A 14400-nucleotide genomic window follows, 5' to 3' on the forward strand; every position below is an offset into this window, starting at 1 on the left:
ATTTAACCACTTATAATCACATTTGATCACTAAAGTTGAATAATACAATTTACTTAACTATTCAGTGGGTTATAGTTTGTTACGCACTTCTAGCATGACAAAAAATACTTGTATCCCGTCAAACTTGAAAAGAGAAGTGAAGTCATAGAATTTAAAGATGGATCTGAACATAGAGTCTTCAAAAAAAGAGAAGGAGAGGTGATATGATGGAAAGAAAAGTCAATTTTCGATTGATTTACTCATTATGAGTTTACTTCGAGATTACTTCCGTTTTGATTCAATGTAATGATTACTCAATGTAGTATTTGTTTTCTTTTCTCGTATGATATTTTATTCTGTATAATATACGATATTCTTGTATTCCATTGACATGAACTATGCTCAGTATGTGATTTGTTATAACTCTAAGTATTTTTCATATGTGATTATATTCTAATTATTAATCAAAATGGGTGTACAATCAATATATAAATGAGTGTATTTTCTACTAGAATCGTCGTCGTCGTCATAGTGTTTTGGGTTAATAAATCACCACCTATACCAGTCTTTGTGTTCTTACTTTCGCGTCGTGGGAATTGCAGAGGTCCATCGTTCCGAGTATAAGTGATAAGCGTTCTCGACATAACAATCAGCGACGACCAGATACAAAAAGTAGCATTAAAAAGGCCAAGACAATAAGCATTCAAACGACAAGTTATAACAAGAAGAAAATCTCGACCAATCGTAACAGGGATTTCTTCTAAGAGAATAGTAGTGATAAACTGATTACGAAAATAAAGACACTGTCACAAAATTAGGTTGCTTTGAACTGTTACAATGTCAGACAACATTATAGGAGGAAATCAGTGGAAAGTGGATTGACAAGAAGACACAATGAAAATATTGGGAAACAGATAAAACTAGAGTAATGAGTGACCCAATGTTCAAGGCAAGATAAGGCATTAAAGAATACACGCAAATAGAATTTGGCATCTCGGATTATATCGTTTAGGCATTTGCCGATAATTTATACACTATTATCAACCACAAGTTGTGAAGTTCTCAAACTTAATTTAACAGCGCAGAATATGATATGATCTATTGGTACATTCTCTATAACGATACTCTACCTTCGTTTCATTCGGTCAGTCAGTAATACGAAACGTAGAATCTAGCATGTGTGTATATATGTTCAAGTTGTCACACTCTATTGGCATAGTAAGACAGAGTTTTCAGGGCGAATCCTAAAGTAGTAGAAGTAGTGACAGTATGTGGAAACAGAAAAGATACAGAAAAATACAATTCAAGAAAATAAATATTAGTGAAATATAAAAATTTATGAGGAACTTAGAAAGTTAAAAAGTAATTAAAGACAAAAACGAAAGCAATCGAGACAATGTGAACGGCTTCCAGCCATGTAATTTCAAGCCTCTAATCATTGGTTACGATAATCAGTCGGACTCAAACCAGGTAAGCTACACCTACCTACATGGCTCTACTCAACAAACAGTATCTTCATGGACTGACCCCAAGTTCCAGTTCGCTCCGAAACCAGCCATAATCGTACGTCGAGCTAACTGATGAATGGGATTATGTATTTCATATCCTAATTATCGCAAATGATAAGATTTTACTACCTTCCTAATCGATTTTCTACGGTTACCTAGTATTTTCCGTCTAACCTGAGAATTGCTAGCCTCAAACAGCACTAAAAATCCTTGATGGAGTTTTGTTCTCTGAGCTGGATGGTTTGGTCAGAGAACATTAAATTACGAATGCTTTTTTTTTGAGTAAAAAATCTCGTGTTTAGACAAGATCAGTCATTCTTAACTTTATTATTCTCTAATAGAATGTTACAATAAACGTCTCAAAACATTTAAGGAAAAATTATTTCATTATTATAACGCAACAAAGAAGATTGAGTTAAACAACGTAAACCATCAAATGAATAGGATGCATATATTCGTAATAAAACAAGTGTTCTACAAAACAAGAACCAGTATAATTCGGTTTCGTTGAAAAAGAATCACTCAAATCCCATCTCATGGTATGCATGTTTAAACTTCATGTAACTTCTTATGTATTGGATATTTGAACCTCCCCACTGATGCCTAAAACTGCAACTGATCAGTCCCTTTAAGCATACGTGCATCTTGTGTGGAATACCTCGTTGTTACCATTACGTACAAGCATTTGCATACAGAGATGGATGGTGGGTAGCAGTGGGATCCAGGATGCATGTTTTGTCCAATTTGGGGCTCCTCAGTTGAATGTACCTGCAACCCAGAGTTGATATTCACTGTGTTAGTAGGTCATAGGATGGATTATTAGATGTTCCACGCAGAATGATATTGAGGCACTCTAATTAGTCCATTTTTAGACGATCAGTGTTAGAAGATAGAAGAAGAAGAAGATAAGAATATATTCGTGTATAAATTATAAATTTACTAACAGTTTTTGCACCGTGATTGTCACTCTCATTAAACCTTGATTTTTTTGGAATATAATCTCGAACCTGTTGAACCGTGCTCTAATTTCTGCCAGTCGGATAAAGTGGCTGAGTCAAATAAAGAGATCTCAAATCTCCGGGAATCAAGCGCGGTACTATTAACTTCATGAGCCAACGCGTAACCTATTTGACTACTGAGTACTGATACTCACTGGTTACTTGAATCTTCTGATTGATGTTTGGAATTGCGATTGATTAACCCACTTAAGGAATATTTGGATCCCCTTTTGGTCACCATCAATCTCTGTTAAAAAAACACACTTGTTTTTTAAAAAAAATAATACTAGTAGCTTTTATTTCAAGTTAGATGCATTTTCACTAGTAATAGTAATATAATTAAATAAATGAATGAGTACTCATTAGTGAGTTAACGGTGTAAAGATGCTAAAAATTCTAAACAACATGACATTTTTTACAGAAAAAAACAATGACAATACAAGGTTAAAGAGTGAAAATGAAGTTAAAAGAAAAGATGAGAGAAATAAAGGAAATAAAAATTATATACTGTTTTTGTACGCAAAGGTAAGTTTAAAATAAAATTTCTTTTCATTACGGATCAACGTTAGTCATATAAGACTGACAAGTACTACGAAGCATTTTTTATTATGCTCACTTATGAATAGCTTCGAGAACTCTCAGAGTTCAAGTGAAAGTCATGTTTAGTGGAGTTCAAATAGACTTACGAATGGTATAGATATCATTGGGGAAATTGGATGAAGGTCTTGCAATATTGAAAACCAACTTGGCTTATAAATTTGAATAAACGGATTATGATCTAAGGATTTGAATCTCCTAAGGTTTGATTCCCGGGGGGTTGGTCGTGGACCTCCAAGCAATAGTAAAATAGAACGAAAACAACATTTCGGTGTTTTTCAGTTTTATCTATTTATTATCAATTTGTGTAGTTGAAATCATGAGTCAATTGAAGCTAGACCATCATGAAAAACCTGGAAGCACTGGATGGCCGTTTCGTCCTAGTATGAGACTCCTCAGCAGTACGCACCCACGATCCTGCCCCCGCAAAATTCGAACCCAGGACCTACCATTCTCGCGCACGAGTGCCTAACCATTAGATCACTGAGCCGGAATTCAGCGGTGTTAATGTCCCATACTAGGCCGAAACGGCCATAGAGTGCTTCCAGGTTTTCCATGGTGGTCTAGCTTCAATTGAATTATGATTTCAACTATTGAAATTACTAAAATCTCCACATAACCCCTTCTGATAATATCAATTTGTAACGAAAACTATCCGTTAATTGAACTAGTCTATTCAAATCACACGATAAAAATATAAAAATTTTGCGGATAGGTAGGCGATTAACAGAGAAGCCCCACTCACGCAAATCATTTGTTCTGACTGTTCAGGTGATTGATGATAGTTCTAGTTTATGAGAAAGCATGACTCCTTTTATATTTCTTAATAGATAGTGAAACAAAGTAATTGTACTGAAAAACCTTAACCGAGGACCTCTTGTATATTTTCCTAAATCATCAAACAACAGCTCCTCGTCGTTATTTCAAAAATCGGATAATGGTAAAGTAAAAACAATATTGTCCATTATTGACTATCAAAAACTGGAGCCTTAATTACTAGAAACAACATCATGGTACTTTGCAGATATACAATGTGAAAAAAAGAGAAACTAACCGAGCATATAAATCTGAGAAAAATACAACACCGACAACTACTTGACGGATATTTCAGAGACATATTTCACAGAATAAGTGAATATAAATTAATATTGGATACGATAAACTCTTAATACCGATAATAATATTAGTTATAATAGTTCTTTCAAAATAGATAAACTTTACGTCTTAAGAACTTAACGTTGATATAAAAAAATTAATTAGTTTATGAATTATTCATCACAAAATATAAATTCCAGCTTTATTAGCATACAGACATTCACTTCGAATAAGTAATAAAAACGATCAGGTTTGAAAATCAACAGAGCGAACAAGTCAACCAGAAGCCGAAAAGACTAAATCAGGATCGTGCTTTTCAATAACAAATGTAAATGAAAATTAATAATATCTTATGAGTTCATATACTAGTAGGTACGCTAAACTTATTATTTGCAAAATAAAATAGAAATGAATAGGAATTCAGTCTTATGAAACAATATAACAAACCAAAAGAACTAAATAAGTCATATGGTGTTTCGCATTTTTATAAAAAGGCAGATAAAAGCGCAAAACAACTACAATAACTATTCAATTAGCTAATGTCATCCCAACATTTTTATCGAACATAGCCTCTTTCCTTTTCAGAAGACACGAGTTCCAGTTACAATCGTTCAGTATTCACCAATATAGTTTCCCGTTCAGTCTTTGTTTCGTATTTTAACTAAATTGTCCAAAAGTTTAGAAGAATGTTACAGTGGCTGGACTGCAACTCATACCACAACAAAAGAGCATAATACTATACATCCAAGTCATTGTATCATATATCCTCTATAACAAGACGATTAAAAACTATCCATCCAGAATATAAATAAAAGGATATATATATAGCGTAGTTTTGGTAAACAGAGCAACTTACATTCACGTGTGATATCTGCTAAATGAGGAACTACTTCTGGAGGTGTACCATTAAATACAGATAGATTACGTTTCTCAGCACATTCTAGGTCCATACAACCTTCCGTACAATCCACAGTCCCAGGAGGACATCGACTGATACCTAATGCATCCAAAGTGTACAGGGCTAAGTCTCTTTACCGTAAAAAAAACAAGTTGGAAGAAAAAAATTTGATCAATATAACCGTTAACATTACCAGTAGTATTAAGCAATATCCCAAAATCTGTAAGTCAATATAATTATTTTAGAAATTACCAGATACCAAATAATCAAAAATAACTTACTGTAACAAACAACAACTGATGTCTATTTTTAATACGATCTTTGTCACGAACTGATATCAGTTGATGAGCCATTACAGAAACAAAGAGTTATGAACACTGCTTCAATGTTAGTTTAGGGACTGACTCCTCAACGATAAGCATCTATAACCTAGACAGGAAACGAAACCAGAAACTTCACACCTCCAACTCAGGTCATTGAGTCAGAATCCAATAGTTTACAGTTTAAACTTACGATATTACGAGAAAAACCATTCCTATAAACGATATATGGTACACTTTCAGCCTGTATGAAATTTATCCATTAAAGCTTGTCATTCGAACTTAAAGACATTTTCTCGAAACTAATCATATTTCTTTAAACCAATTGTATGAAAACTAATTGCCCAACATGGTTGTGAGCGCCCTTAAGTATGATCAATTAACAAACAAAAGGAATACACGAAAGAAATGACAATAGAATACACCATTGGTGATAAATTATTTACGTTTGGACTATCATAAACAAGGATTGATTGAAAACTGTAATACATTGAAATAATAAGGAATGGATCTCTATCGAAATCAAGAAAGGAAGAACAAGAAGACAGCAATTAACAACAGCCGAACAGGAACAGAGAAAATCAAGGCACAGGCTGAACAAACAGAGGAAAACAAGCTAATGAAGAGGAGCATTAGAGCCGACTAGCAGAAATATGTGGAAGAGAGAGCATTCCTACAATTGAAGAACTTATGGAACTAAAAAAAACTGTCAACCAGTATCAAAGTAAGAGTCTTCAGTACGAATGCTGAGACAGTCCCACTGTACGGAGACGAAACTTGGAGAACTACTACAACCATCATCAAAAAGGTATAAGTATTTGTAAACAATTGTCTACGTAAGATACTCAATATCCGTTGACCGGATACCATCAGCAACAGCCTACTGTGGGAGATAATAAACCAGCTTCCATCTGAAAAGGAAATTAGGAAAAGATGATGGAAGTGGATGGGAGATAAATTGCGGAAGTCATCAAATCGCATCACGATGAAATCGCTAAATTGAAATCCTGAAGGGGAATGGAAAAGTGGTAGGCTCAAGAAAACACATTGAGTCAGGAATCGGAAGCAGACATGAAAAGGATGAATAGCAACTGGAAAGGACCGTCCAGGACAGGGTTGGATGGAGAATGCTGGTGGGAGTCCTATGCTCCTCCATGAAGGGTAACAGGTATAAGTAAGTAATATAGGTTTTATTCTAACATGAATATTTAGCTCAACTAAGGATACTTGTGAATGACCTAGTTTCATTTCCACTCTTATTAATTAGATAGACATTTTTTTTAAAAATTTTTAAAAAAGAGGAACGAAACAAAGAGTAATTAATTTGAAGATTTCAACATTAATTATATTTAAAATAATAATAATAATAATAATAATAATAATAATAACGACAATGAAAATATGAAAACTGACTAGAATTATATTATTTCGTTTTATTCTAATTAAGGAAGATTTCATGTAAATGAACATAGAAAATAGCACTTCAAAAGATTATATTATATTGAACCCATTGAACAGTAAAATTATTTATTCATCGTAATATTTATAAAATGAGAAAATAAGGGTAACTCACTATCAAATAGAAAGATCAACTTAAACAACTATAAACTTGGTAAAAGCAGAATGTAATGGTTTAAATGAGCTGTTAAAAATGTAAATAATAACAACTATTATATCATAGAAAATTGTTTTGATTTCGCAATAATTACAATAAATCTTTGAATTTGACCACATTTGAACACCATTTTATCCCCAAACATTGAATGATCTTACTAAGGAAAATCCTCTGCTTAGTTATTTAAATAGAATTGACTGTTCTTTTTAATTTTATATAAATGTACTGTTGAAAACTTTGAATAGAAAAGCAGCAAACTAAGGAGTCTTGGTGATTACAATTAGTTATATCATTTTCAATAATAAAAAACAACCCTTTGTTAGGTTTTGTAGCTTAAACAAACCCACGCCTAAGAATACTTGTATTTTTCGACATTAGTATCGTATTCGTGTCTGTCAATCGCCAGGTTTTGTGGTAGCATTTGACACTAAAGAGCATAGTAAAGAAGTATATACACTCTATGAAGGTTCTACACATGAACATGAATGATTGAATCAAAGCTTATGGCAAACTGCCATCAAAATTGACAACATCTAATGGTATTTCTTAAAACTTCCCACTTTTCTCACCCTTAGTTAACTTTTTTCTGAAAGTCTTTCAGAGATAACGCTTTTGTTATGACTTTTCAGTGACCAATTTTCTTGCCAGTGTACGAACATAATATAATTCTGTCTGCAAGGAAGCTGACAAAGTAGTGTTTTGACCACTTGACTCGATAATGTGATCATGTTTAGGGTGCATTTCTTTCCCCATAAGTGTGAAACGTTACTTCAGGGTGAGTCTACGACAACGCCTAAATTAATGGCAGGGATTGAAGTAGCTGAGTGCATCGACAATCTTATCCTGGTCGGGTTATCAGTTTTGGTGGGTAGGTGTCTGATTCTCTCTCGGTACAAGTTCAAAAATCTCGATCGGCTTTTGTCAACTTTTTTCACCTATAGCATAGGCGAGATGTCAATCTTTCAAATAGATTATGAGTATACTGCGCAACAGCTTATTTCTTTCTACCTTTAGAAATAGAGATTTGTAGATTAGTAGTACTTAGCTTATAGATGTCTTTGGAGCATTAGTAGTCCATGTAGTGAATCCTCATCGACTGAATAGAATATTCATTACTTAGGCCCAAACGTCTTCTGTTAAGAAATCAGACATTTGCTTATATAGGAGGTTGAAAGATGGTTAGGAGCGGCCGAACCAATATGTAACATCGGTCCATGAAATCAATAACAGATGAACTGAGCCGTGCAGGTAGATGCAAACCACTAGGTCGGAGTCTTCATAATCACAGTAACCAATGCTCGAATGACATGGCCGAGAATCATTCATCATTCACAACGATTAAATGTTTATGTTAAAATACCATATAGTTTATACTTAGTTTCCTTTATTACCACTGATAGTTACTACTTGTTGTTGTAATAATTTTATCACGTTGTGCTAATAAGGTACGGCAACTTTAATCGATTCACATACATACAACGTTTTAAACAGTTTATGAATTATTGAAATAATTGATAGAACAAAAGAAAACTGAAGTACTATGTTTATACGTCAACACAATGGAAGCAAATAAAAATCTAATTTTTGGCACAGACTTTAACAATGAATTTAAAAATAACCATAAACTATTTTTTTCAATACTAATTCACCTCTGAAGTAAGTCATAGTGACCCAAATAACCTGATATCTGCAGTTTGTATAATCACGATACATAAATCTGAACGCTATGATAGTTATAAACAAAGAGATTGCTATCTACATAATGTGTTAATATATATGCATATTATGAACAAACTTTAAATGTGGCTATAAGAGATAATATAATCAAGGACAGAAAGATACACCATACTATACACTAAACAATCTTTACTTAATTAATTGCTATTTTATCCGCTTTCAAAATATTTTTTTATTTGCTTTTTAATTATTACTTATTGAATTCCAAAAATATATATCAACTGCTCAAATCCATAGTTATCACAATGTATTGATAAATTTTTGAGTTCTGTGGCCAATGATTTAACCTCGCTTTAGGCTCTCTAGAACTTATTGTGAGCTTTAATAGAAAAGTTATACTAGAATGATATCTTGTATAGTCTAATACTATCATAACACTAACTTTTTCTCAAAATACTTCGTTCATTCCCTTATTAAATATTATGTAATCTAACAACCGTTTAATTACATATTTTTAACTATTAAAAACGATTACTCTGCTTATTATGATCTTTATTCTTCGAATCATTCAGTTAGTCATTCAATATCACTTGCATAATCACATCGGGATCATATAATTATTATTTGGCACTATTAAGGTTTTATTATTAGCTTTTCCAGACTTTAACTCATGTGTTACTCAAAAATACCATCAGTAGTATCCATATGATTCTATTTCGTGCTTATCCATGCACTTGTAAAACTATATCAGCTGATAAGTGAATCGAAAAGTGATGATCAGTTTTTTATTGTACAAAATTTAAAGAATTTATGGAATTAAATATACATGAATATGAATATGTCATAAATTATTGTCGTGTTTCGAAATATTAAAAAAAAAGAGATCTTCTACTTAGTGTTTTGTCAACTAAAAAGATATTAAGAATCATTCAGATTACCGATAAAAAGTAAAACTCTACTTGAGATTATTATTATTATTATTATTATTATTATTATTATTATTATTATTATTATTATTATTATTAGGACTAATCATATGCTTTCTACACTTCTGAGATACTCTAAGTAAATTTTGGCTAGTTTAACATAAGAATTATTATTTCATGTTTAAATTGAACATTTTGAGCAATTTTTATACAATCGAGCCACATGATACAAGATTGTTGCGCAAAATTAATCTGAATGTATTTTTTGGCATGAATTGATGTTATCTTTAAAAAAAAATGAACCATTGTAAACGATAATGTATTTGTTATATTTGTAATTTTAATTTACATGAGAAGCTATAACGAAGTTTTATAATAAGACAAGGTTAAAAAAGTAATTGCTTAATAATAATAACTAATGTTTTGGTTTTCAACAGTTTCCTAGATTTTGATTTTATTTCATAACAAAAACTACTTCAAAATTGTGCAACATTTTTACTTAATGATCATTTTAACATGGTGGAGAAGATTTGTAGCTCAGGTGGATGATTTGGGTGGAGTTTTGTTTTCTGAGCTGGGTGGTTTGGTCGTGGAGCTTTCGTCGTTCTTCTGAACGACATCGTCAGCAGAAACTTCAGATAGAAGTGAAGTGTTCGAATTTCTCCCAAGAGCTCACAAAATCAACTGCGTACACAATTTGTTCAAGAGGGCGAGGACACACTGCAGCACACTGGCAGCACGAAAGAATGAAGAGAAATACCTGAAGGACATATTTCAAAAGAACGGCTACCCAATCAACTTCATCAAAAAGCACCAACGGCACACAGCATCAGAACCCAAATCAAGCACAAAAATCAACAAAAGGATCACCCTACCGTACATACAAGGAATATCAGAAACCGCAACGAGACTGATGAAAACCTTCGGGATAGGTGTAGCACACAAACCAACAAAATCACTACAATCAATCCTATGCAAACCAAAAGATGAAATAACAAAGGAAAACAAATCAAACATCATCTACAAAATAAATTGTACCAACTGTGACAAACACTACATCGGACAAAGCGGACGCCCCCTCCACCTACGCCTACATGAACATCAATTAGCAGTCAAACGCCATGATATCTCTTCACTTATATCAATACACGTGGATAACTACGGACACTCATTCGATTGGGAAAATGTAGAAATCTTAGACAGAGGAAACTCCAAAAACACCAGAGAATTTTTAGAAGCTTGGCACTCAGGTCAATCAGCAATCAACAAACATATTGAAATCAATCCAATTTATCAACCAATCAGGAAAATCATGCATAAATATAGGAACAAAAATCAAACCAATGGGAGACATAACCAAAACAAAGAAGTAAACAATGATAAATTTAAGGTCAACAAGAACCAATCAACATCGAGGTGCACAGAACAAGCTGTGAAACACATATGGAGAAATTCGAACACTTCACTTCTATCTGAAGTTTGTGCTGATGATGTCGTTCAGAAGAACGATGAAAGCTCCACGACCAAACCATCCAGCTCAGAGAACAAAACTCCACCAAGATCATTTTAACATTAACTATATATTAATGCATAGTGAACAAATTTGAATAATTAATTAACCACGACGAAAAAGTTTGATTACATACAATGAATAAGCAATTGAATTATAACACAATTACAAAATTATTTTTACCAGTTAACAATCAAATGATACACATTAGTACAATGAATACATAAAACAAGATATATATTTGAAATCAGTCATAAATTCTACATAATATTTATTTCGAAGTAATCACTACAAAAATATGTTTAATACAAATTACATCTTATGAGTGATATGAACTAAATGTAGAACCAGTAAGAAATAAATCCCCGGTTCGTTCCCGGGTTCCGGAACCAGCCCCCAAATGCCCCGGTACGTTTGAAGGCGGGGAGAGTCAACTCTCCGTCTCGAAACGCTCTCACATAGCCACGCGTATACAGCCACTGCCAGGGACGTCTTACTGCCTTCTCGGGAAGGGGGTGGTGTCTACGAAATTGAGAGGACGAAAAGCGAATGTCCGGAGTATACTTACAACTTTAATAAAAGAATAGACAGAACTCTTATGGTAAGATATTGTTTGACTTAGTAAATAATTTAAAATAATGTAGATAACATTCACCTTATGACTGCTATCGATTAAATACAAGACGATTATGGTTTGGACAAACCTTAATAAAAATGATATTTATAAAAACACGTTACTTGATTGGCGTATTGATACACATTGTTAGCAGGATAGGATTGGACTAAAGCATGTTTCATCCAGTATTATATCGGAGCGAGCCGATTGGCTCTTTCCTAACCAATCAGGGCTAGCGGATAATCGGGGAAAACTCTAGAAACTTCTTACGTAAAATTATAAATTTACTAATGCTTTTCTTACTGCGATTCACTATCATTCAACTTCGTTTGTTTGAAATATAATCACGCACCTGTTCAAACTATGTTCTGATTTTGAGGACTAGTCGTGTCAAGTAATGTTTGAAAAATACTAAGCGATAAGGGTAGCTGGGGTCGGCTGACAAAACATTTAACACACATGAAACAGTATTTACTAAAGATAATTAAATAGGGAAATATACAAAGAGGCAACAAAACTGCGACTGTTTTCAATTCCACAGTAACCACGATCTATCAAGCAAAAAGAGATCAGAAATTTGACACGTAACTCTCGACTTCCTAGATGTTTTCGAGAAGCTTCTACCCAAAACTGATTGGACAAAATGTCTTCTAGTGTTTTCAGCATTCCCTTGGACTATTCTGAGTAATATTTTGTATCCCTCCAACACCTTTCAGACAATAAGGCTTTATCTTTGGGTCTAATTCCCATAACAACAACACAAAAAATAAATGATAACTAGACTGTAGCTTATGTAAATAAAACTGTTTATGGAACACAGAGCAACAACAAAATGACCTTGAAAGACTTCAGCTACTTAATAGGCTCATAATAGGGTTATGAATAAAGGCGTTATCTTAAATCTCATTGGCCCATCTGTGGATTATAGTTCCGCCCCAAAACGCTTACATATTACACTTTATCTGAAAAATGTGTTTAATATAAACAAGAAAGTTTTACCACTGTTAGTGTTAAAGAATCTATCATTGATTTATTTTATAACAATTTGAAAAAATTTCGTAAGTAAACAGAAAATGTATTTACTTAAAATCTTATTACAGATAATAACGTGAAAAGTGGAAAAAATGCAAAATTCTTAAGAAAATTTCCATGGATATTGAATAATCTTAAAAGATATTATTAATTAGTTAAACTTACCGATCAGGTGAAGGTACATAACTGAAAATTTATAGCAACAAAAATGAAAAAAAAAGATTAGTACTAAACTCACTATTCATGTTTTATTACGAAAAATCTGTACTGAATGACATAAAAACACTGATTTTATTGATGACCAAATTATGATAAAGTGTAGGTATCATTACCAAGATTTGACTTGATAATTTCGAATAATCAGTATGGGGGTTGTGGAGATTGTTAAGTTTTTGGTTGAGATCATGAATTAATTGATGTTAGACCACCGTTGGAAACCTGGAAGCACTGGACGGCCGTTAGACACTAACACCATTGGATGCCGGCTCAGTGGTCTAATGGTTAAGTGCTCAGGCGCGAAGCCAGTAGGTCCTGGGTTCGAATCCCGCGGGGTGCGGGATTGTGGATGCGCACTGCTGAGGAGTCCCATACTAGGACGAAACGGCCGTCCAGTGCTTCCAGGTTTCCAACGGTGGTCTAGCATCAATTAATTCATGATCTCAACCAAAAAATTTCGAATAAATTGATCATTGGGTAGATTGTTATAAATAAAATATATTTGTAGCATCCCAACGAGTAGAAAAATTAGATTTTCTGACGTTTCGTGACTCGATCCAAGCTATTTCTTCAGAGAACAACTTACCAAATCAAAGTTAATCCGAGTTTAAATAGTACAAAGGAACAACGCAAGAATATTATGATCTTGCATTGTTCCTTTGTACTATTTAAACTCGGATTAACTTTGATTTGGTAAGTTGTTCTCTGAAGAAATAGCTTGGATCGAGTCACGAAACGTCAGAAAATCTAATTTTTCTACTCGTTGGGATGCTACAAATATATTATTTTATTTATGATAAAATGGTATATAATTGAATTGTTATTACTGTGAAATCAAATAAGAAAGCACTGCGAATAGACTGTGTCAATTTAACTTTGGATCTTTTTCATTAGTCCACATCTTTTTATCCCACAAAAGATAGTAGTCAAAGCATTGTGGTATCATTCAATTTAATTGTGATATGGTGTGGATATTATTTAATAACACCCACTTATGAGTTGCTTGGTAATGCAGGTGGGTCATGAACTCTTAGCAAAACTTTGAGAGATCATGAAATAATTTAATAATCATTATAAACAAATCACTTGACTGAACTGTAAATAACAATCCAAATATAAAAGACTATTCTTAATAATGATAGCTCTCGGAATTTTAAGTAAGATAACCAAATACAACTTCAAGATTTTGTGACAAGTAATATGCAATTTTTTAATAAAAATATCCATCATGCTTGAAAAACCAACGTTTGTTTCAAACAATCCTAATTATCAATGTGCTGATTTGTAACAATCATGCCATTTAACTATTTTCTATCTTTCCCATAGACACTATAGTGCAATCGAAAATATTACGAAGGATTAGCCTAATTAACTGCATATTCATCCGTTTACTTAAATCCCTAATTTATTTAA

The 14400-nt window shown here is 33.0% G+C and overlaps 2 protein-coding genes across 3 annotated transcripts in view; one reads left to right on the forward strand and one right to left on the reverse strand.

Annotated features, from left to right (window-relative positions):
• PLA2G6_1 (85/88 kDa calcium-independent phospholipase A2) overlaps positions 1-14400 on the reverse strand; it is a gene marked incomplete at its 3' end in the record, with an annotated part of 60348 nt that overhangs the window by 24151 nt on the left and 21797 nt on the right. For both annotated transcript variants that reach the window (XM_051211931.1, XM_012943517.3), the window contains 2 exons: positions 12937-12957; positions 5034-5206 (listed from right to left, as the gene is read on the reverse strand). In XM_051211931.1, the coding sequence (XP_051072052.1) occupies positions 5034-5206; positions 12937-12957 (194 nt within the window). The remainder of the gene's footprint in view (positions 1-5033; positions 5207-12936; positions 12958-14400) is intronic.
• On the forward strand, positions 9716-11792 carry MS3_00004042 (uncharacterized protein). Its single transcript, XM_051211932.1, has 2 exons — positions 9716-11724; positions 11768-11792. The coding sequence occupies exon 1, from the start codon at positions 10527-10529 to the stop codon at positions 11181-11183; it is 657 nt and encodes a 218-aa protein (XP_051072053.1). The 5' UTR covers positions 9716-10526; the 3' UTR covers positions 11184-11724; positions 11768-11792.

Source organism: Schistosoma haematobium, chromosome ZW, assembly GCF_000699445.3.
Source record: "Schistosoma haematobium chromosome ZW, whole genome shotgun sequence".
NCBI lineage: Eukaryota > Metazoa > Platyhelminthes > Trematoda > Strigeidida > Schistosomatidae > Schistosoma > Schistosoma haematobium.